The sequence below is a fragment of the Podarcis cretensis genome (assembly GCF_951804945.1).
Source record: "Podarcis cretensis genome assembly, chromosome: 9".
Classification (NCBI taxonomy): Eukaryota; Metazoa; Chordata; class Lepidosauria; order Squamata; family Lacertidae; genus Podarcis; species Podarcis cretensis.
The window spans coordinates 31546997-31571483 of record NC_137178.1 but is presented as its reverse complement, the minus strand read 5'-3'; the positions used below and the strand labels follow the sequence as shown (position 1 = coordinate 31571483).

Sequence of the window (24487 nt, the reverse complement as noted above, 5' to 3'; positions counted from 1 at the left end):
GGGGAGGTGCCATGCAATTTAGGATTGGGGCTAAACACATTGCCTGAAAGCTCTTGTCAGCACAAGTGTAGTTTCATTAGGCTTTGCAAACAAATATGTTTTGCTTTTGAATGAAACCATGAACTTTTTTACTTTTATTTTTAACATTTTTGGATCAGAGTCTAGTAGGGCACTGGAGGGACAGACTAATTCGACTTGATTATTTCTCATATAGGCCATTTTTGAAAACTGACAAAACCTTCGTCACCAAAAGCATGAATCTCTCTTTGTTCTTAGATCAAAGTGTTCACCTGAAAGTTAGTGAGTCATGCATCCATTTCATCTCTTTAATATATGGGGGTGTGTGTGTTTTGCTAGTAAACCTCGTTACGGCTTACTGAAATTTGATAGCTTGTTTTACATTGTCGGTAGCTGCATAACATGGTTGCTGATGTCATCACAACCAATTTCTCACTGAATGCTTCTTCTAATTATTCTCTTTTATATTCAGAAACTAGGGAGGTAGAAAAGATCACAGTGATATCTCTTCAGTAGCTTAATTGACTCAGCTGAGGCCCAGTCTGTGAACTAAAGATACATTAAATCTCATAGAATAAATAGGCCTCCTTCTGCAGAAAGGCTTCTTTTATTCTTTGCAGGCCAGGCGGTGTCTATTGAGCATAATCACCAAAGGATAAAATGAAAGGTTCTTTACCAGTCGCTAGATGAAGCCACATTGCTAACAGTGCAGTAGCCAGGTTCTTGTTCCTCTGAGCAGGAGTCCACGGTCAAGGACGCTGCCTGAAAAAATCGCACTAAGATGATCATTTACGCATACCAACCCATCAAGTTTAGATTACATGGAGTACTAAATATATTTAGGGGTGAAACACTTATATTGTGGCTTAGGTTTCCATGTATATCTTTATGCACTGGAGGGGACGGATACTTATAGGCAAATGAACTCTAATTGTCAGTTGCAGCTTTCATATTACAGACATAAGCACAGCTTTGCTCCTAGAAAACTAAGGCAGAATTTGGAAGAAGGGGAAAACCATGGCACTTAAATCTGTGTATGTTGGCAGCATAGATACCAGGGTGCTGTCAGATAAAGTTGTATTCCTGCAGCACTGAAGTGAGTTTTGGAGGTTTGTAAGTTTTAACTCAGAAGAGGTGAAAATGATGCCCATATCTTGCCCCCTCTGTGGCTAATAGTAGCTTGGTGTGGAGAGGGTGGGATTTATGTCAGGGACTTGGATTAGGGCCAGTGGTTGCATGCTCTTCCCCCACTCCATGACTGAAATGCAAAATGGATGGTTTCAGGCTCTAGTATTTCGAGAGAATGAAAAGAAACATTTCTCTCACCACTCTGTCCACAGTATGGATAATTTTACACACCTCTATCCTGTACTCACCTTTTTTCAAAATGGAAAAGCCACAGAAGCAAGGGAGGTCCGTACAGGAATTTCTATCAATTTATAGATTGCTATATATTCTGAGATGGCAGAGCCATCTGAAGGAAGAGTTATTTCAAACAGTATTTTACTTGGATCTGATTTCATACAATTCAACTTTCTAATGATAGTCAAATGTTCCTACTTGGTGACTTTAGCAGTTAATTTGCTACTGTTACCTCTTTAGTTATGAGAGTTTCTACTGTGTCACTTTGCTATATCTCAAACCTGACAAGTTAATGCTTTTACCAGCTTTCCATAAAAATTCTGAAGTCCTGTAGGAAATGACAGATTTTAAATCCAGTAGAGTTATTTTATACCCTTTTGACATGCAGAATGCTCCCCCACCCCCCTCCAGCAGAAATACTTCAATAAAGGTAGTTCCTCCTTCACATTTTAGGTTTATAAACACAGGGAGAAGGAAAAGTCTAGAGACTGAATTATTGCAGAGGCCTATCAAATAGTTCATCACGTCTTTTATGAAGTCTCCTTTGCTGATTTAAATACATTTCAACTTGAATATTATTGCAACTTTGCTTAATTGAAAAATGGATTCAATGGGCGGCGCCCAGCTGAATAGTTACATTAGTTCAATGACGTTTTGCTGCAGTATGTTAACCCCCCCATACCTTCGCCTTCCCCCACCGCCTAAATCTCCTCCAGAGGTTCCAGAAGCCTCTGCAGCAGATTCAGCGGGTACATGTGCATGTATATGTGGTAAGTAGAAAGGAAAGGGCAGGGATATTTCATTGCACAGCTAGACGTTGCTGTGCTGGCCAATGAATTCACATTTAATTAATTCCAACTGTGTGACTGGGAAAAGCAATTTCATTAATATTTGCCTTGATTTCCCCACCAGTAAAATAGGATAGATAGTTTCTACTAAAATACTAAAAAAAATAATAAAAAAAAAATTGTAGGCTTGTTGAGGTCTGCTTTGAATTTTCCAGATAATCTCAACGGTTATTGGCAGGTACTAACACTGCAACATTGCAGCTGACACAGCATCCTGTACTGGAACTGTCGCTGGAGAAAAATATATCCTCGTTAGAGAACTGTTTTTCTTAGGCTGCTTGGCATTTAATCTCTCTACTCCTCAATCAGACCATTTGGGAGATGCTACAAATCTTTGGCGGTATGAATCACTATGCAGCATGGGAAATATATTTCAATGGGTTAAAAATAAAACAAAAAATGTGTCTCAGTCACTGAACAGGGCATTTTTGTTGAAGATAAAAAGTACTCAGTGATTTGAAAACAGAAATGATGGTCGCTTCTTTCTAGATAACTAAATTACCAAAGGTGTTTTGTGGGAATTATACTGTATAAGGTAGCATGGAGTCGTTCCATTTCACAGTTCCTTTAGTGTTGTTCATACTTGCTTTCCTCTCCATCTGTCTCCTGTATTTTATATTGAAAATGTTGCTACTTAATTTAGGAAATAATACTTGTGTCGTTTGCTCTTGCCATGTGTATGAATGATGGTGCACATTGACAAACAGGCAATCTTTTTAATTTGTTCCACCCTTCATGTGTTACGGAGTGAGAAATTGCACTAACATATTTGATGGAGAGATCCTGACTTGGCTGTTTGCATTTAGCAAATCTAAGTTTTCATTTGCTCCCATTCCTTCCAGTTTATGGAAAACTCTGGAATGCTTAGTTTCAAAATCACAGTGACCATTGCTTCCCCTTAATTTAAAATGAGAAATCTTTCTTTCTATATTTCTTTCTTTTTAAAGTAAATGCATCTGCTCACAATCTTTCCCTTAATAATACATAGTGGCCCGTTAAAACACAAACCTCTCCACTGGTGCTTAGCAATGGAGAGGGTAAGGTGGTAGCAGCAAAAAATTTAGAAGGAGGTACACTGTCTAATATAAGGCAATTTTCTATATAGCAGAACTGGGTAGTTATCATCCACAAAGAAAACTCTGTTTCGCATTTTTCAATAATTTCAGAACATTTGCAGAATGAACAAAATTTTATCATCTCTGTTCAAAAATAACATGCATGGCAATTACATAGCCTTCAGTTACAAAGGGTTTTGTTCTTGCATCATTCCAAACATTAATTCTGCCTCTTAATTAGTCTTCAGTGCTTATTCTTCCTATAGTCTGCACCAATTAATTAGATCTGGATAGTCATTAATTCCCTTCATTAATCAACCTCACATTTAGAGAGCATCCTTTGAAGAAGCCATTTAAAATGCTTCAGGGTAATTTTTATGGAACAAAAAAGCTTTTGTGTTTTTTTTAAAGAAGTTTTTGCAAAAAACCCCCACCAAAACCCAAGCCCCAACAACCATCCATTTGTACTTTCTTAAAAGCTGATGTGACTTGGAACTGAGTGAAGCTTTATCATCATCATCATCATCAATATCATTATCTTTATTATTTCTGTAAAGCAACGCTTACCATTCCAGCCCTCCGGGCAATAACAGTGTGAAACTGTCCATCAGACACCTTCTTTGCTGTGGTGAGTTTGTAAGTGCCACTGCCAAGATTGTATGAGAATCTCAGCCTCTCTTCTGTTATTTCCAGGGCCAGGAATTCTGCCCGATCTCCAGTCTGGTTGTCATAATTATATAACAGAAGGGCATTGCTTTGGATGGTGGCAAACTTGATGTATATATAATTGTTGTTTGGATCCATACTGGGGAATTCCATGTAAGACAATTCTTCAAATCCGTAGCTATTTACTTCACAATGCTTTCCGAAAACTCCTGCGGAAATAAAAATGTAACAATGATCAAGAACTGCAGAAGCACTCTAAAATATAATTCTTTTTTTTTTGGGGGCGGCGGCAATCCTGTTGCAAGATCTGTTAGTATGAGAAGCTCAGGGTGCAGTAGATCTTCGGTTCAACCAGCTGATTCGTGGCTCAGCCAGTGCTAAGTACCCAACACTGGTTTAGCCAAAGATGTGATCACTGCAGATGGTGGGAGCAGCCACGAAATTAAAAGATGCCTGCTTCTTGAGAGAAAAGCAATGACAAACCTAGACAGCATCTTAAAAAGCAGAGACATCACCTTGCCAACAAAGGTCCGTATAGTTAAAGCCATGGTTTTCCCAGTAGTGATGTATGGAAGTGAGAGCCGAAGAATTGATGCTTTTGAATTATGGTGCTGGAGAAGACTCTTGAGAGTCCCATGGACTGCAAGAAGATCAAACCTACCCATTCTTAAGGAAATCAGCCCTGAGTGCTCACTGGAAGGAGAGATCCTGAAGCTAAGGCTCCAATACTTTGGCCACCTCATGAGAAGAGAAGATAATGGCATAGTTGGGGGGCAGAGCTGCCTTCAGCAAACATTAGATAGCTGATTGTTTAGCAGGGCTGGAAAAGAGGGGGAGGGAAGAGCGAGGGGCAACTTTAAAGTCAAAAGAGATAAGCGGATTGACAGACAGAAACGTCATTGTACTTCAGTAACCCACTTCATCACTATTGACAAGAGAGTTCTGGTTTCAGAAACATGGATGGGAATAATCCAAGTATCCAATTTAATGAATAGAAAGAAGCTCAGTGGAAAAATAAATTATGTGATGCTTGCCCGAACTCTTCTCTAATACAATGCAAACTATACAATTAAACTATACAAACTCTACAATTAAAGCACTATTATACAACTTTGAAATTTATGGCTCATGGTTTCCCCAAAGAATCCTGGGAAGTTTCTTAAGGGTGTTGAGGGTTGTTAAGTGTATTCCCCTCATATACTTGACAGAGTAGTTTAATATCTCTCCTGCCATCCAGTCACTCTATGGTGGGAAGAGGGGTCTCCGAATAAATCTCAGCACCCTTAACAAACTACAGTCTCCACGGTTCTTTGGGAGAGGCTAAAACTGATTAAAGTCATATGACAATGCTTTAAATGTATGGTATGTGCTATATATCAAAATATATGAAGGCAGGAAGTATGATTTTATAAATACCCCACCTGTTTATGTTTTGGATGTTTAGTTTGAATGCTTATAACCTGCTATATAGCCCTGAGAAGCTTTCAAGGTGGCTTACAAAAGATTCACATAATAAAAATCAAAACAGAAATCATGGTGTTCCTCTGGTGCCAGGATAATTCAGGTGGCATTTCCTTTTTTCATCCTTGGTCTTTTCTGGTGTCATCCTTCAGCCTGTGCCTACAAGGCAGCAGAGTCCGCTGGATCACTTCTGAACAGGGCCAAGCAGCTTGAAATCACTCAGCTTGTGATGGAGGTAGACCTTCTCTGGTTGGCAGTTGCCAACAGTTCCCACGAAGGGCCTCAGAGGTACGTGTGTGGAGCTGAGCTGCTGGAACTAACTTGGCCCATGTTGTATCTCTCTCAGGTTGTACCTTCCCATGATAGAAGCTACAATACCAAAAATGTATGGCCTAGATACACATGTAAGGTGAGTGACTGCCCTCCACTTGGCCATCAACTCTATTATGAGGTACATATTAATAGACACTCCCTTACTTGTGTTATGCATATACACATTTCCTTGCACCTCTACCGACTGCTCAATAGCAGCACTTCCTACAGGCTGTTCACATTCCTAGTTCACCTGCAGTTCAACCCTCTCCCTCTCTACCCAACCCCATCACAAAACAAAGTCTTCCAGATGCCAACTCCACGAAGGACCTTCTAATGGTATCATCTGGGACTAATCCGTTTTAGAAGAAGGCATGGAAAATCCCTTTCTCTGAGAGTAAATGAACTGAGCACGAACTAATTACAAAGATGTAAATCATGGTCTCCTCAAGCCTGTCCTTCCTATGCCAAATTTGCACCTGGAGTTTTCTGTAGCTGCATTTTAAAGCTTCTGAACATAAGAATTAGCATACACATTGCTGATACAGCATCTGAAGCACAAACTCTAGAATTAAACAGCTTAAGAGTTTAATTTTCAAAGAATTAAAGCGCCCAAGAGGTTTGCTGAGGGTGGACGGGGGGTGGGGCAGGGAGAGAAGAAAAACGCTGCAGCATTGTAATAATTAATTTTAACACATCGACAACAACCATTCTAAGGTCATTAGAAAAGCAAAGATGAATGACTGCTATATGCCACAGCTGCCAATCAAGTCTTGGCCCTTAAACGAGCACAGCTAGAGCAAGCAGTCGTGCTACCAAACCTATTACATTTCACCAGATCTTGTTTCAAGGTACTGCAGCTGCAAAGCTCTGCAGTTTATTTATTAATACCATATATATCACACACAGCTTGTGTTTCAGCTACAAGCTGACATTTTACCACCAGAACCCAAATTCACAATGTGCAACTGGCAGCTGTCCTTTGTAAACATCTATCTAGCTATTGTTTTAAGGTAGCTGTGCAACCTGCATAAGATGCTATGTTACCAGGGAGAACAAATGCTGAAAATTAATGAAGCACACAGAGGATTAATGGAAGGAGAGGCTCTGTAACTAGCATTTGGAATGATGAAAAGGAAGGGAGGGAAGAAATAAAAGATGGTTGTGTAAGTTATTCTGAAAACTCTGTGTACTCCATAAAATACAACAGTAATATTAGATGCTGAAGTCCCAACTTAAACTCAGGAACATGGCAAGTTTATTTGAAAACAAACAAAACAAAATTTAAAGATGTGAATGGCTTCGTTTTTTGGATGTTTGTTGCAGATATTTTAGCACTTGGAATCTAACATTAAAACACTGCATAATATTAATGTGAGAGTTGTGTTACCTTCTCAGACAACACAAAGAAGCCTAAGACCCCTGCATTAAAGGTAAAGGTAAAGGTACCCCTGCCCGTACGGGCCAGTCTTGACAGACTCTGGGGTTGTGCGCCCATCTCACTCAAGAGGCCAGGGGCCAGCGCTGTCCAGAGACACTTCCGGGTCACGTGGCCAGCGTGACAAAGCTGCATCTGGCGAGCCAGAGCCGCACACGGAAACGCCGTTTACCTTCCCGCTGGTAAGCGGTCCCTATTTATCTACTTGCACCCGGAGGTGCTTTCGAACTGCTAGGTTGGCAGGCGCTGGGACCGAGCAGCGGGAGCGCACCCCGCCGCAGGGATTCGAACCGCCGACCTTTCGATCGGCAAGTCCTAGGCGCTGAGGCTTTAACCCACAGCGCCACCTGCGTCCCCTGCATTACAAACATACAAAATAGTCATTAAATTTTGACGACACTAACGTAATTCATCTTTTGAGAATATAAATTGCATCCCTCAGTTTCCCCAGAAAACACACATTATTGTTTTCTTTTCCACAATGACACAACCTTTTTTCCTCCTCGGATTTACACTCCTGCATGTGCCTGTTTTAACTGTCAAGCTGTCAATTTTGGGGGCCTGTTGTCAACCAACAAAACTGTGTTGTAGTGTGTTGTAGTGTTTGTGGCCCTAGAAAACAAACAGCAACCACACAGCGGGGAATTTAAAGGTGTGCATAGTGCGTGCAGAAGTAGGGCTTCCCCATTTATTAGTATGTATTGTTAATTGTGAGGATATCTTTGGAACGGGACTTCAAATAATGAATTGCTATTATTCTAGTATTTTAGTGTGCTGAATTGCAATCACTCTAGCATTTTAGTTTGCTGGGGGGAAAAGACCAGCAAGGCCAGGCTGGTACTCAGTGATAGTCTGCTACAGGAAAATTTGGAAGAGGAAAAATGACAGGTCCCTTGTCACATACAGCTGAAACAACTGACACCTATATCATCAATGGTCAACAGCTCAGTCTGAATAATGACACTTTCCTATCCCAGGCCTTAGGTGGTAGGACTGTTCTTGCTTATTGACAACCTCCTAACCCAAAACAGCTATTGGCCAGCAACACATGGCCAAATAACAGAGATACAGACACAAAGACTAGACGCTGCAGCAAAGGCAGATGTCAACTCTGTCCTCCTGCCTACCCTGGCAACACTATTACAGGACCTAATAATGTCATATACAACATATGGGGTTTGTGCATTTGCCCATCTTCCAATGAGATATAAGACATTATCTGCCAGCAATGCCTTTCTACATAGGGCAAACCAGCCAATCTCCATGCAAAAGAATAAATGGACACCAATCAGACATCAGAAATGGCACTATTCAAAAAGCAGTGAGAGAACATTTCTGTCTCCCTGGCCACCCTGTGGCTGACCTTAAGGAGGCTATGCTGGAACACAGGACACAGGAACTTCAAAAGGAGCCTGAAATATGTTGAATTACATCAAGAAGTTCAATGCTATCACTTACAGAACAAATCAAGACAAAGGGTTTTATCTCACTCTGTATTTGTTTATTGACTTACCAATGCCAGGATGTCTGTGTTATCAACAACTCTATTGTGAATGACCACAGTTATCACTGCCTGTACTTTTGCTGCATTTTGTTTGCCTCTGACCTTACTGTTAGTAATTTCAACCATGTGTCTGCAATATATAAGCCTGCAATTCAGGAGAACACTTCATGCATCTCATGAGATGGTCTGCAGTCTACAAAAGGTTCTGCTGTTATTCTTTAACATGACACAAGACTCTTTGTTGTTTATGCTGCAATAGAAGAACAGGGCTACAAGAAGGCTGATCGCCGAAGAATGGATGCTTTTGAATTATGGTGCTGGAGGAGACTCTTGAAAGTCCCATGGACTGCAAGAAGATCAAACCTATCCATTCTGAAGGAAATCAGCCCTGAGTGCTCACTGGAAGAACAGATCCTGAAGCTGAGGCTGCAATACTTTGGCCACCTCATGGGAAGAGAAGACTCCCTGGAAAAGACCCTGATGTTGGGAAAGATGGATGGCACAAGGAGAAGGGGACGGCAGAGGACAAGATGGTTGGATAGTGTTCTCGAAGCTACAAGCATGAGTTTGACCAAACTGCGGGAGGCAGTGGAAGACAGAAGTGCCTGGCGTGCTCTGGTCCATGGGGTCACGAAGAGTCGGACACGACTAAACAACAACAACATGTTCAGACTGGCTTAGCCAGGGCTCAGCCAGCTGAACTGAGGCTAGTGTAAATTCACCCAAAGGCGTAGGATAGGGTATGGCCAGAGAAGGGGAACTTAGACTGGCTACTGTGACCAGGCAACCTGGCATAAAACATTATTTTAAAGGCTTGCTTTCCCTCTGCCCGGCTTAGGCCAAGCAGCAGAAGCAACCCCACTGCTGAGTAGGGATTAGATCTGGTATACCTTTATGCCATCTTAATTGACACCAGCTTGCTTTTTGCCAACTTCTTGTATGACTGCTCTCTTGTTGAAGAAGCTGTCAAAAATGAAGATACTGTGTGCGAGCCAGCCAAATTAGCACATTTAGATGCCATCTATTTCAATGGATAAATCATGCATTTATATATATTCTAATAGGACTAAAAGTGGCAAATTTTTGCATCATCACTATCATTTTTAAGAGAACCACTATTTGTGTGGCATAAATATAGATTGGGAGTGATCATTTATGCGTTAAAGACATGTGGTCTACATATTTTTTAACCTCCATCAATTTGATTAAGACCTATTTACACAGACTCTTTATTAGCACTCTGGTTCATGTTATCACTTAATGTTTTATTGTATGTGTCACTTTTCCTGCTTTCTTTTTTTAAAAAAGTATTGATATTTTATGGCATTTCTTTTTAAAAAAGGCTTCTATTGTTAGTAGCCTTGGGTGCTATATCTTTAGCACAGGATACAATTATTCAAATATAATGTAAAAAATAAAATTCTAAAGCAAAATATTTGCAGTAGCTTCTATTGTTTTAAGCACCAATAAAATATTTTGGATTGAAGTTGTCTAGTGAGTTCAAGAATTTCTATTTGAGCAATTGAACTTCCCATGCCAGATCTGCTGAAGAACCCCCAGAACAGATTTTGGGGGAAAGCAGGTGGATGAGAGGCAAATAGGAATCCTTGTGATCACAGGGTGACTTTGATGGACATAACACTTCCCTTCCAAATGTGTTAAAATATCTCTTCATGTGTTACAAAAGTGGAAATGGTCTTTGTGACCTGTACTAACACATACAATAATATCATTTAGATAAACAGTACCATATTATCTTGCCCTTTGGCATCCCATACGCCTATGAATTTTGCATACTACGTGTTCCCTGTTATATATTATTTACTTTCAAAACCAAATTTAGTCAGTCAATACATCTGAATGCATTTCCCTCCTTCTGCCTACTTTTGCTTCCTTTTTTTATTTGTGCTGCTTCTGTTTCCCTTGTTTTAAATCATATTTCATTTCAAAACTAGCCAATAAATCCACCCCCTTTGCTATCAGCATTTTCTAGCTATGCCAAATAATATGGAATAAAAATAAAATCCAATATGGAACCAATGACAGATGCATTCCTCCTTGATTTTGGCAGAACACCATCTAGTATTCTTTAGATCAAGTCAACATACAATGCATTTTGAAGAGTACATACAGTATGTTTCTTTGTTGTTAACTGCTTTCAAACATGCAGGCGCTACATTCCATCCATATTGTATTTCTTCGAAATATGAATGCTTTTATAATAATATTTTTATAAAATACTTGCCTGCGGTCTTTAAAGAGTTTTAAAATGTTATGATGTTAACTATATTTTTGTAAAATGGCAAATACCTTTTTTGCATCCTGCTTCTGACTGGCTCATTAATTTCTGAAGTTAGAAAAGAATGTGGCAAGTAGGAAACAAAGAGAAAGGGAAAGAACTAGATTGCAGGACAGGATGGGATTGGGTGGGATCTGAGATGGAGAGGGAGGCAGAAAGAGCAGAATTAGGATCAGGAAGAAATCAGATCTGAAGTAAGTGTTGGGAGATGTAGAATTGGAATATAGGAATGGGTTGAATTATGGATGGTCAAATATGTCAATTTTGGTTCCTCATTTTTCCAGTCTTGAATTCAGTTCTCCACATTAGTTTGCAAAATTCAACATCACTATAGTGACCCCCCCCCCAATATGCACAGTTTTGTATGCAATTTTGCCTAATATCCACATTTTGCAAGGCATTTTCCCTAATATAATGAATGCATTTGTGCATGTTTTTTTCACCAATGTATGCATTTATGGACGTTTTTCACCTAACATATGCATTTTTGCTCATATTACTTGCAATAGTGGTGTTCATGCTCCCACTGCTGCTTCTGCTCTTCAGTACCCACTGCCTTGGCCCTCTTGGTAACTGGCAGTGGTGCTTGGCACTGGGAAGCCAGATGAGGAAAAATGCTTCATCCATGGCACATTGTTAAATGTTAGTGATTGTTAGGAGAACATTGCAAAATTCGCAAGAGTGTGAATTTTGAAGGATTACTACATTTCAGTCCACATATTGTTTCAGGAAGTGCAAATTAGATCTATCTTGAAGGATGAACTGAACCACATTTCTCCTCCATTCCTAGCTTAGAGTTGGGAGAATTGGAATTGGACATTAGAATGGAATAGGACTGAGGAGCATCAGGGAAGAAGAATGAGCTCCTTCATTGCCCCAGCTCCTTCCTGTAAAGAAGTATCACCTCTTTCCTTCCTTGCTAGAATGCTTCCTTTAGCAATGAAGAAGGGAATCCTTTGGAAGACATCATCTGTGATAATAGAATAGGTGAGTTGAACCTAATTTCCCCTTCTCCCCATAATGATTATTTGGGAGAAATGTGATGGGAAGCTGCGCCAGCCGAAACTTACAAACAGATATAGATGCAACAGCACTATTTTATATGATCAGTGGTAATTTAACATGGATTTTAAGTTCATGCAAGACTTGTATGTGATTGTAGCCAGATGCTGTATCTCCTCTTACATTTTCTATACACAGCAGGCTCACGGGCTAAGCTAGTGATTTCCAAGTTCTTCTATAATTGCTACCATATATTGGTCCTTCAAAAAAAAAGAGAAGTCTTTCTGGCTTCATCCATAAATTTCTTGAGAATACTGCTTGGCAATGATTGCAGGAATAAGGCACAATTGCTGCAAATATAATGTAGTTTGATTTTGACATACCTTTACATACGTTTAAGAGAAGCTTTAATAATTATAACATTATAAGTAATTGTGTTATACTGGGATGTCTGGTACCTCTGAGGCACTGGGGCATGATCTTTCCTAGCTCTTTAATGTTTTGTGGTTCAAATGCCCTCACTTATCCTGTGCTTTTACAGCTGTTCCTTGTCACATGGGTTTCAAAGTACCAAAGCCCCATTCAGGAATTACATGTGATCTGCCATGGACCAGGTGCAGATGTCAAACAAAAACACAGTGTGGAGATTTGGAGTGGGATGCAAGATTTCCTTAACCTTCACACACCCCTTCCATCCAGTGTGTGAATTTCCTTTGCCTACCTTTAATCAATTTCTGTGTTACATATGTGACCATTGCTGAATAAAGCTGAAATGGAACTGTGTATGCTACTAACTTTGAAAACTCCAGTTTAACCGAGGCTCCCAAGGCGTATGGAAATTAAGAGTTTCTTCAAACCTCATCAAGATGTCCTCAGCAGATGCCCTGCTTTGATGTCTCCACCTTTGGAGGCAGGGTAGCTAATCTTATTTGTGGAACTTCTGTAGCTGTGTATCTCCCTCACCACATCTCTTCAACAGGTATCTACTCTACTGATGTTCTGTCTCCAGGTAAATACTATACTTTTTGCCCAGGCTTTTAATGGTCTTCTTTGAAGACAATATTGTAGAATGGAGAAAGGTAAAGAAAAGTGCCATCTTTCTCCTTCTAGAATATTATCTTCAAACTAGGGGCTGGTGGAGGAAGGCAAGAAATGGGAGAGATGATAGAGTTTTCTAAAATTATGCATGGTGCGGAGGAAGTAAGGAGAGTGTAGATTATCTTTCACATTATGCAGAACCTGAGGTAACATCCAAATAAATTAAATGGTGGGAAATTCAGCACAGACCAATGATGTACTTCTTCACTCACTAGCGGTGTGTAGGGTTTACAATGCAGGAGGCTCTATGGAAGGCCACCAAGCCCAGCAGAAGGGAGAGAACCAATGGTCCTCATGTCCTTTTGTAAACTTCCCATAGGTATCTGGTTGGTTACCATGAGCAACACAACATGGAACAAGATAGGTTTTCAGTATGATTCGGTAGGCATTCTTCTTATCTTTGTAATGGCAATTGACAGAAAAAGGAGGAAAAGAAACTCTAGGTCCTGCAGAATATCATTTATTGTGAGTCCAAAGGGTTTTAGATTTTATTTTGTTATTTTTTTTAAGCAACAGTTCTGACACACTAATCTACAGATACTGTAATTATTTCCTGTGAATACTGCAACATCCCTGGTGTGTCAGGATTGTTGCTAAGATGCCATTAATAAAAAATTTCTTGCAAAACATGTTGGGCTCACAACAGATGAAATTTTGTAGCATTTGGAGATCCTGCCTCACCTTTTTTTGACTACTCCAGTTCTTTGTTTGGTTTCCTGCCAGATGGTAACTGACCAACCAAGTCACATTGCTTTGCTTTATTCTGATTAAAACAATATTATCATATAAAAATTAATAAGTAAGCTATAAAATCCATAGGTGGTTGTATTTGGGGGCTAGGGTCAAAAGGATTAGGGTTCTGCAAGAAAATCTGAATAAAGTACCAAATTTCTACTCACCAAATGGACAATGACAGTAATATCCCTCCACTCCATTTTGACAGGATCCTCCATGGAAACAGGGGTTGCATTCACAGTAATTGACGGTGGAGTCACACATTTTTCCTGCAATAGTAGAAGACAATACCATATGGAAACTGAGTTGCACTTAGGCAATTTGCATTATGAACAAAGTGGGATAATTTACATTAGTTGTAACTGGAGCCCAGAAATAATTTGTTTAATTTAAAAGTGAGTTTCATTCTCTATATTCTGGAGTGAGTTTTTATTATTATATTTTTAATGTTAACTTGTAATACTTTCATGGAGAGTAATTGCCATGACTAGGGATGGTGCAGAAATTCGATTCAGTTTGCATTTGAAGTAAACCTGCGTTTTCTGAAACAGGACCTGAACTGAGAAACAGCCATTCCTCAAAAATCACAATGCAGTTCTCCAGCCAAGTAATGTGTATAAAAATGCTTGTGCTGGGGTATATGCATATCTTTCTGATATGTATTGTATTATGGGGAGATGCTTTGCAAATGTGTCTAATAGGAGAAATGTGAATTAAAATGCTGACAATTTTCATAAGGATTATATATATATATATATATATATATATATATATATATATACTCATACTGATGTAGAAATATGGAGAACTGAATTTAAGATTGGGAAAAATGAGAAACTGGGACAAACTGAAACTGACAAAATTGTCCAGCCCTAGTCATAACTTCCTAAAATTGACGTGCAACAATAAGTTATTCCAATAAGAACTGGCCACTGCTCAGAGCATGGAAGTTCTCAACATGCTAACATGAACAGAGTTGAGCCTCAAACTGCATTCTAAAATGCTGCCACTTCTATTTTGAAAGAAAAGCCAACCGAGATCTTGATCTGAATCCTGCACAGATTTGCCTCTGAAAATTTCCTATGGCTGCTATTCTCCCCTGAAGGTGATGTTTTCAATAGAAGAAGAAGAAGAAGAAGAAGAAGAAGAAGAAGAAGAAGAAGCTGGTAGACTGTTATTTTGTAGAGAAACCTGCTTGAGACTGTATTCCAGAGCAGGGCCTCGCACAGCTGCTTCCAACTGTTTTAAAAATGTGACTAACGTAATGTGTAGCTTTGCCCTAACCTTCAATCGCTGCATTCTCATTTTTTGTCACTTCATGATAGAACTTACTTGGACGCCATTCATCACTGCAAGGGTTCGCTGCATGGTGCAAGCTGCACAGTTTTATTGCCTTTTGTAAAGATTTCTCCACTGAATTTAATTAAATTTGCAAGCCTGAAGATGGGTTGGTTTTTTAAAATACATTCCTCGGGCTATTTTTTCCCCTCCAAAACATTTCACAGCTCTATAATTAATTGCATATGGTTCAAATAATAATGTTTTGATGAGAGAAACTAGTGATTTGCTTGGGTAAATTATGCCCTGAAGTTAAACAAATCACCAAATGACTGGATTCATGAACTCTGAAGGTCTACAAGAGGCTCATCTACAAGTTTCAATTTCACGGATTTTGAGCACTTTGCCCATTTTCAACCAAACTGGGCAATGACTAATTTTGATAGGTTACTAGCTATTCTGTACATGCATGCCCAAAGATAAACTGTGAGGATCTGGAATAGGACCCACATAATGTTTATCATTTTTAACAGAAAAACTCAGAAAGAATAGCCCAAAGCTGTACAAGTCTCCTCAGATATAAGCCCCACTGAGTTATATCCAACTTACCCACAGGTATTACTATATATAGATTGAAGGCTGGGGGGAATTCAACATCATGATAGTATGATTGTTCTATGGGTAGGAGTGCCATATTTTGAAGAGCAAAAAAGAGGACACATTTGCCGACTTCTACTTTTAACTATGGATCGCTATGACAACTCTAACCATGAAAAAGAGGGCGTGTCCTGGGAAAAGAGGACATATGGCAACCCTACCCAGGCTCATGGGTCGCTTGCCACAGGCTGTAAACTGGGGGGGGGGGGCTTGTTTACAGCTCATGGTTAGTCTGGAAAAAGCTAAGCCATGACCCTGGGTTTGGACAACACACTAAGCCAAGCCATGGCATAGCTCAGGATAGCAGCAACAGAATGACAGGGAGGGGCAAATGGGATATGATCCTCTCTTTGGAAGCCTACATACTCTAAGCCATGGTTTGGTTTAGCATGAAGAGAGAACCAGTTCTCTGCATTCCTGGTAAATAATGACAGTTGGATAATATGCAACTGAATCTCCAGTCAGCCAGCATGTCCCAGCAAGGATGGGGAGAAATGAACAGTTAAGTTTCTGCTTTGTTGATTCACTGACAACCGTATGAAAAGCCTTTCAGTTATCATTGCTTTATATGGAGTATTTGCATATAGTTGTTGGGAAGAACTGATTTAAGATAACGTTAGACTTTTTCTAAGATGGCAGTCTCTTTCAGATCAACTTCTTGCTTAAAACACTGAATTGATTCCACAAAACTCATCCTAAAAAGGTCCAGAAAAGAGGAACTGAGGGGTTCATGGAAAGGGCAGACAACACACTACTGTATGTCATCTGATATATCCCATCTTGCAACTGATTCGTTCCAAAACAAAATATGATCATCATTAATAGACATAATTATAACAGATTGCTTAAACCTCAGTGTTACACTGATGTAATCTTTCATTATGGTTGCGCTCACTGCAATGAGCCTAATTGCTTCTATAGAGTGATGAAGTGAAATGCAGCTGGCCAAACATAATAAATCAGTGAAAAAACCTGTGTACCCCCTCAGCAAGGTAAGGGAAGCCATTCTAGTGGTCTATAATTGATGAACTCAGACTTACAGTGAAAAGAAGGAAAGCTTGCTTTAGAAAACAACAGAAGCTACAGAGAAGAGCAGCTGCCTTGATCCAGACAGGGGTCATGCATACATACATATAGACCCACTGAATAGACCCACTGAAATTAATGAACAGGACTAAGTGTATTTCATTAATTTCAAAAGGTCTACTCTTTTGGTTCCTAAGGATTCCCAAGCAATACTGGGAACGAGGCTGCTAGTAACATATATTTTAGGTTTTTGTTATGAACAGGATGAAAAGGTCTCTGCCTTCAGTGTTCCTTTTGTATTGTTTTCAAACCTACTTTGGGCTGTTTTGTGATATATTTGTAAATTGTCAATTCAATCAATGAGTTACACTGATTTTCCTCTTTTACAATTATTCTCTCCTAGGAGGAAACACTGCCGCTTTACATTTCTAACATGGGTGTATTGTGTCTGCTACCATATTGCCTTTTTATTTTTGGAGAGGGAATGCAAGAGCATAAACCACACTATGGGAACACTTAATTCTCCCTCCCTCCCCCTCCCTCCCTCCCTCCCTCCCTCCCTCCCTCCCTCTCTCTCTCTCTCTCACACACACACATTACTTTTCAAATTTCTTCCATGACATATTTCTGCTTTCAGCAGATGGGGGGAAAATTAATGTGTTACAATGTGGGGAAATACTGTATGTGACAAGCGTCAGGCATGACAGTCACCTCAGCAAGTCACTGTAGTTTCATTAACCCCAATTACAAGCTACAGGACTGATGTGACTGCATTGTGTGCTATTGTTAAAATGAGTGTTCTGCTGAGGTGTCCCAGTGAGCTGGCAAGTACATGCCTATTTAACCTCTGATGCTAATGACTTAAAAGGTTACCCGCAATTGTGGCATGGAATTGTTCTGCTACGCTGCTGGCCAAATAATTTGATGTGATGATTCACTGCGAAACACAATCTCAGATCATTAGGTTAATTAGAACAGCCATTCAATTACGAATAATTACTTGTGACCTGAGGCTCAGCAGGCTATACTGATGGCGCATACATAGAAAGATCCCATCAGTGTCTTTTATGTCAAGGCAGCTCTAACAGTGAACATGTGTCAGTTGCCACATATGCTGTTTAAATGGAGATGCATTTGATGGCTCTCGATACTTTCCTGGCAGAAAGCTGAGGCATCACTCTATATCTAACTGATATGTTTAATAGAAAGGCTGAAAATCCTGATTATGATTTTTTACACAAGGCTCTGTCTGGCAGATAAGTAGGATGGAACCATGCATGCTTTGACGCTTAGCTAATTTCTGGCAAAAAGCATTAACAAAAAATCCACTGTTTAATTTTAGACCTAGGCTCCTTCCACATGTACATTTAAAGCACTATTATACCAATTTAATGACTTCCCCCAAAGAATTCTGGGAATACAGTTCCCATGATTCTTTGGTGGAGGATGCCATGACTGTTTAAAGTGGTATAATAATGCTTTGAATGTATGGTGCAAGTGGGATCCTTGTTTTCACGAACAGCAGATGATGGGATGATAAACTTGGGGCGTGAGCTAACTGAAGACACACAGTGTAATCACCTTATGGAAGCAAAGCAGGTCCAGATCTGATCAGTTCCTGCGGGGATCGGGGGGCAACTGGAAGCCCCACATAAGCCACCTTGAGTTCCATTATGGAAAAATGCAGAATACACATGTGCTAAATAAATAATACATCTAGGTCTGAATTGCCAGCAGGAGTGCCTATGATTAGATGCTCCTTCATAGGTAATACCACTCTGTGTTGCATTCAGAACAATCACACACATAGAAGAAAAAATTACCTGTATATCCAGTTTTGCAGACACAGTTGAAGCTTCCTGGGAAGTTCTGGCAGAGAGCACCATTTTTACAAGGGCCCGAGAGGCACTCGTTGAGATCTCTCTCACAGGCCATTCCAGTAAAACCACTGGGACAACTGCAAGAGAATCCGCCCACCAGGTTGTGGCAAGTCCCTCCATTGTGGCAAGGTGATGGGAGACATTCATCTATGTCTGTTTCACACAGTGTGCCATCATATCCTGGCATACACCTACATGTAAAAGGCCGGAGAGGTTCATTTGCTACAACAATGACTGGGATACTCTCGTGGCTCTGTAGCTTAGGGCTCACACCCAGTTTTTTCAAGCAGCTGCCGCCATTTTGACAAGGATTTTGTAAACACGAGTCATGATCCACAGACTCTATTCGAACTCCGCTTTGACGGAAGAGGATTTCTTTGATGCTTTCAAAGAAGGTAGTCACACCACCTGGATTCACATACTGATAGCTGTTCCGTTTCACAGCTGCCATCAAGAAAGTCCGGTTGCTCTCCTGATAAGCCCCATAGAGTTGCACAGCAGTCCCTAATCCGGTTAACTGTGAATTGGCAATTCGCAGAAAATGAAGGTAGTGGTTGGTCAAAAATTCTCTCACGGATTGCACACTGAGACGAAGGAGAATGCTGTTATCAAGTGTGGCATTACTGAATCCTGAAAAGAAAACTCGGATACTGCTAGTGACTGAGTTGTGTAGCCCATCATTGCTCAGGACTGTGAGATCAAATGTCCCATCGGTAGATCTTGCCAGGGAATTTAAATCACAAGTGCCTGCTGGAATATGGAAGAGGCTTGTAACTCCTGATGTAAGAGAGCACTGGAAACTGTCTAAAATATCTGGATCCTGAGGTTTTACATTGCCTAATGTTCCACCAGGGAACAGATTGCCAAAATAATGGACAAAGATCTCTACTGTTCTGGGTTGTGACGGGTTATCATTTTGATCTATTACCTTTACGTGCACAGTTCCTGTGGAAGACATCTGAGGAATGCCCGAGTCTCTTGTAATCACTGACAAGTAGAAATCACAAATTTGTTCTCTGTCAATCTCTCTAGTTGTGGTCAGAACTCCAGCAGTGCTGAGACTGAAATAACTGGTTCCTGTGCCAGTGCTAAGCAAGTAATAAGAAAAGGGGCCCTGATTTGGAGGAAGATCAGGATCGGATGACTGAAGATTCAACACAAGTGTCCCTGCCCGGCTATTTTCCATTATTTCTCCTTCTGTGGTGGAGAGGGTGGGTCCATTGTCGTTGATATCTTCCAAAGCCACCAATAAAGAGGCACTACCTGTTGCTGACGGTGATCCTGAGTCAATGGCTAACACAGATAGGTTGTACACTGGTAAAGTTTCTCTATCCAGTTCTGCAGTCACTGTAACCTGTCCTGTCTGCGGGTTAATAGAAAAGGCACCGTTGTTGTTTCCATTGCCAATAAAATAGGAAAACCTGTTCCAGCTTGGGAGAGAGTCAGAGTCGAAGGCACTTACAAATGTCACGTGGGTCCCAACAGGAACGCCTTCACTGATTTGTACGTTGTATACCATGAAGCTGAAAACAGGGGGGTCATTGGCATCTAATATCGTGATATTCACAACCACTTCATCAATATCTGCACCACGAATGCTGCCGGCATTTTTTGCAAGCACTTTCAGAGAGATCCGTTCTTCCTTTTCCCTGTCGAGAGGTCCTGTGACATAAATCTGCCCACTGCTGTCATCAATCTGGAAACCCTTTTTTCTGCTATTGCCGAAGATCAGATAGTGGACTTCTCCGTCAGTTCCCATATCGCGGTCGCTTGCAAAGACTTCTCCCACAATGGTGCCTTTAGAAGCTGCTTCGGAAACCTCAAAATAGTAAAGCTTGGACACGAATCGTGGCACATACTCGTTTGCTCCTTTTAAATGGATGTTGACATTCGCAAAGCTGCACCTTTCTTCATCGGGAACGTTAAAGGCCTTTATGGTGAGATGATAGCTCTGCTTTGTTTCATAATCTAAAAAGCCTTGGGTGGTGATGATTCCAGTATTAGGATCAATAACAAACAGATCACTGTCTGAAGACTGAACCGCATATGCAATTACAGCATTAGATCCAGAATCAGCATCAGTTGCAGAGAGACGAATGACAGTTGTTCCACTAGGGGCATTTTCTAAAACACTTGGAAAGTAGTCTTCTGGGCTAAAAGCTGGAGAATTATCATTCATATCAATAACATCTATGGTAATGCTACAGTAGCCTGTTCTAGCAACCCATCCGCCATCTGCAGCACTCACAGTAATCTCATGTTTTTGGCAAAGCTCATAATCAAGGGGTTTGGCAAGCCTTAATGCACCAGTAGATGCGTTAATTGCAAAGTTCCCAGCCTCATTTCCAGAAGAAATGTTGTATTTGATAAGTCCATTCATAGCTGTATCTTTGTCCCTTGCCGACACAGTCCTGAGAATAGTTCCAACAGCATTACTCTCGGGGACAGTTATACTTATATGACTTTGAGAGAACTCTGGCGTGTGATAGTTTTCCTCTGTTACAACTATTTGCACAGGCACTTCTGATGAGAGAGGAGGGTTACCTTTGTCCTTTGCTTTTACTTTGATTAGAAAGTTTTTATTCATATCATTCCTCAGTGGCGATGCTACTGAAATCCAGCCTGTGTTACTGTCCAGTTCAAATTTACCTGTTAGGTTGTCATTTGAGAGAATGTATTGCACTTCTGAATTTAGACCAAAGTCTTTTGCATCAATGGCAGTTACCTTAATTAGTTTGGTACCAACAGCTACATTTTTAGTAACAGGTGTAAAATATTGACTAAAGAGAAACTGGGGAGCGTTGTCATTGCTATCCACGATGTTGATTGTGACTGTTGTCTCACTCAGCAAGGGAGGGCTGCCTCGATCTGATGAGGTAACGATGAAACTGTGCCTGTTTAGATTGACATTACTGGGGCCGCTGGAGTTTTGGAACTTTAAAGGTTGCTTATTGAAAATCTCTCCTGTAGAAGCATTAATTCGGAAAAACTCTGACTGGGATTTGATGAAGTAGAAGACTTGCCCATTGGATCCTTCATCTGGATCTGTTGCAGATATCTGGATCACTCGTGATCCAACTTCATTATGCTCAGGGCAATCCAAGTAATAGGATGGTTTTGTAAATCGTGGGGAATTGTCATTGATGTCTGTTACAAATATGGTCACATCTGTGCTTACCGTCCACCCAGAGTCATGTGCTGAAACTCGGATTCTGTAGCGATCTGTATCTTCCCTGTTCAGAAGTCTGCTGATTGTTATATCTCCTGTATTGGGGTTTATGACAAAAGGTATACTTGTATCCCTTATTGAATATTTACTGACAGCATTTGTTCCAATATCTTCATCTGATGTTGTGACTCGTGTTACAGTGTAACCCAAAGGTGCATTTTCAGGTACAAGAGCGCTGAATATCTGAGAAAATTTGGGTGCATTATCATTTTCATCCAACACATTAATAAGCACCCGGACAGTGGTACTCTGAACAGGTACACCTCTGTCTGAAGCTTTGATAGTAAGTGTATAATGGGCCACATTCTCCCGATCTAAAGGTCGGACACTTCTGACTTCCCCAGTGGTACGATGGATACTGAAGCTGTTCTCCTTATTGCCGCTGACAATTTCATAATTTAACTGTCCATTAGAGCCACTGTCCTTGTCCACAGCAGTTACAGTAATTATTTTAGAAGGTGAGAGGTTTTCTAGTACTTCAGAAATTAAAGGATCTCGTTCAAATAGTGGTGCATTATCGTTTATGTCTATCACTGTCATTTCCAATTTTATGTAAGAAGAAAATGGCGGAAAGCCCATATCTCTCGCCTCAATCCAGATGACGTATTTCTGTATTGCTTCATAGTCTAAGGGTTGGCTGATGGTGACCTGTCCTGTTAGTTGGTCGATCTGAAAAGTGTTGCCAAGATTACCGCTAGCAATATAGTAAGACAAAGAGTCGCCTCTCGATGACAATCCAGAAACTGAAGTGACAAAAGTGCCAACGGCTTGATTTTCAGGAAATGTGAAAGTGTGCTGTTCAGCCTGAACTCGAGGAAAATCTGCTCTATTTACAAATCTTACAGTCACAGTTGTAGAATCTGTCTTTGGCAACGAGCCACCATCTTTAACATTAACAGAAAATGTCATTTCAGAAGTGCCAGACAGTCGTTCGGCAGCCATAATTGCTCCTCGTGATGGATCAATGTGGAATTTTTCAGAATTCTTCCCCGACAGGGAATAGTGAAGCTCAGCATTAGGTCCTGCATCAGCATCTGTAACTGTCACCGCAAATACAAATGTACCTGCAAAGGAAGAGAAAAATAATGTAATTAATCCTGTGAAATGGAACATTAATACTCATGCAACTGTTCATAACCAGAGAATGTTAAGTTATTGGACAATATACAAAGACTGTAAATAAAACTTAAAAATAAATAAATTACAACCACTAGCAGATATATTGCTCATACTTAGGAGGTATTTAGGATGTTATAGGCATCCTTGACCAATAGCATATTTATGCATATTTAAATCTCACTGAAAGCAATGCAGCATGGAAGGCAACATTTTGAAATTTACATAGTTCACACAACAGGTTATGATACCAAAACTTGCTACTGTGCTGGGATCTCATGAGTGGTAATGGGTGCTTGTCTTGTCATAATGCACTGGTCATGTCTAGCAATAGGGTGCTAGACCAGTTGCCTTCACAGTGGGCTGTTGTGTTCGTTCTTTCTCTGTTAATTCAGACTGAGGACAATGCAAGGGATGCATTTTCCTTTGGTCAGATTTCCACATACCCAACTGTGATGGATCCTATGACACCATGACCATAGGATGCTTGACACCATGTCTCTAGGATCACATGGAGTTCAGGATCCTCAGCTGGCCAGAAGCAAACAGTAGGAAAGATAATAACTGACCAAAAAAAATTGAAGCAATTGTTGAGCCAGGCAGCAGGTGAAGCAGGTGAACAGATACAGTGATACCTCGGTTTACAAACTTAATCCGTTCCGGAAGTCCATTCTTAAACCAAAGCCATTCTTAAACTGAGGCATGCTTTCCCTAATGAGGCCTCCCGCCACCGGTGCCCTTCCACTGTTTGGCTTCTGTTCATAAACCAAGGTAAAGTTCGCAAACCGGGACACTACTTCTGGTTTTGCGGAGTTCGTATACCGAATAGTTCGTAAACAGGGCTGTTCTTAAACCGAGGTACTACTGTATTTAGGATAGGATTTAGTTAACATATTTTGTATGAAAAGTGTATTCCTCCCAAAAATTAGTGCAGCGCTAGTGAAAACCCTAATAAGCTATAGATAACAATAACAAAACCTCAGGGGTCAGTAAGATTTAAAAGTCTCTTCCCCTCTTGTTATCTTGGATTCTTTCTGTGCTATAAAAACTGTAAGGTTAGTATCATGTTGCTGTTATCAGCTTACCTGAAGTTGTTGGTGAGGGAATATGAGTGACATAAGGGTGGTGCTGAAATTTGGGAGGATTGTCATTGACATCTGCAACAGTGACAAGGACCCTTGTAGAACTGGAAAGAGCCTTTGGGAAACCACCATCCTTGGCCACGACGATCAAAGTGTAGTTCTCCTTAGCCTCTCTATCCAACAGAGCACTTGTGATGATCTGCCCGGTTGAAGGGTTGATTGTGAACTGTGAGTTTCCACCACTGAGACTATAGCTGCAAAAAGTACAAGGAGGGAGAAACGCTTTTCATACCCATTTTAGTATGAAATATGTTGCTTTATATGTTGACAAACTGTAAATTCTACAGGCAGGGAATTAAAGTATTTATATTTATTTAAAATATTTATATTATTCTCTTTCATCCAAAAGGATTTACAAGGC

General features: G+C 40.4%; 1 protein-coding gene across 1 annotated transcript in view; it reads right to left on the bottom strand.

Annotated features, from left to right (window-relative positions):
- FAT4 (FAT atypical cadherin 4) overlaps nucleotides 1–24487 on the bottom strand; it is a 141047-nt gene that overhangs the window by 15880 nt on the left and 100680 nt on the right. Inside the window, exons 8-12 of the mRNA XM_079990505.1 lie at nucleotides 24070–24320; nucleotides 18583–22932; nucleotides 13963–14067; nucleotides 3851–4158; nucleotides 695–780 (exon numbers count right to left, since the gene is read on the bottom strand). Coding sequence (XP_079846631.1) covers nucleotides 695–780; nucleotides 3851–4158; nucleotides 13963–14067; nucleotides 18583–22932; nucleotides 24070–24320 — 5100 coding nt within the window. The remainder of the gene's footprint in view (nucleotides 1–694; nucleotides 781–3850; nucleotides 4159–13962; nucleotides 14068–18582; nucleotides 22933–24069; nucleotides 24321–24487) is intronic.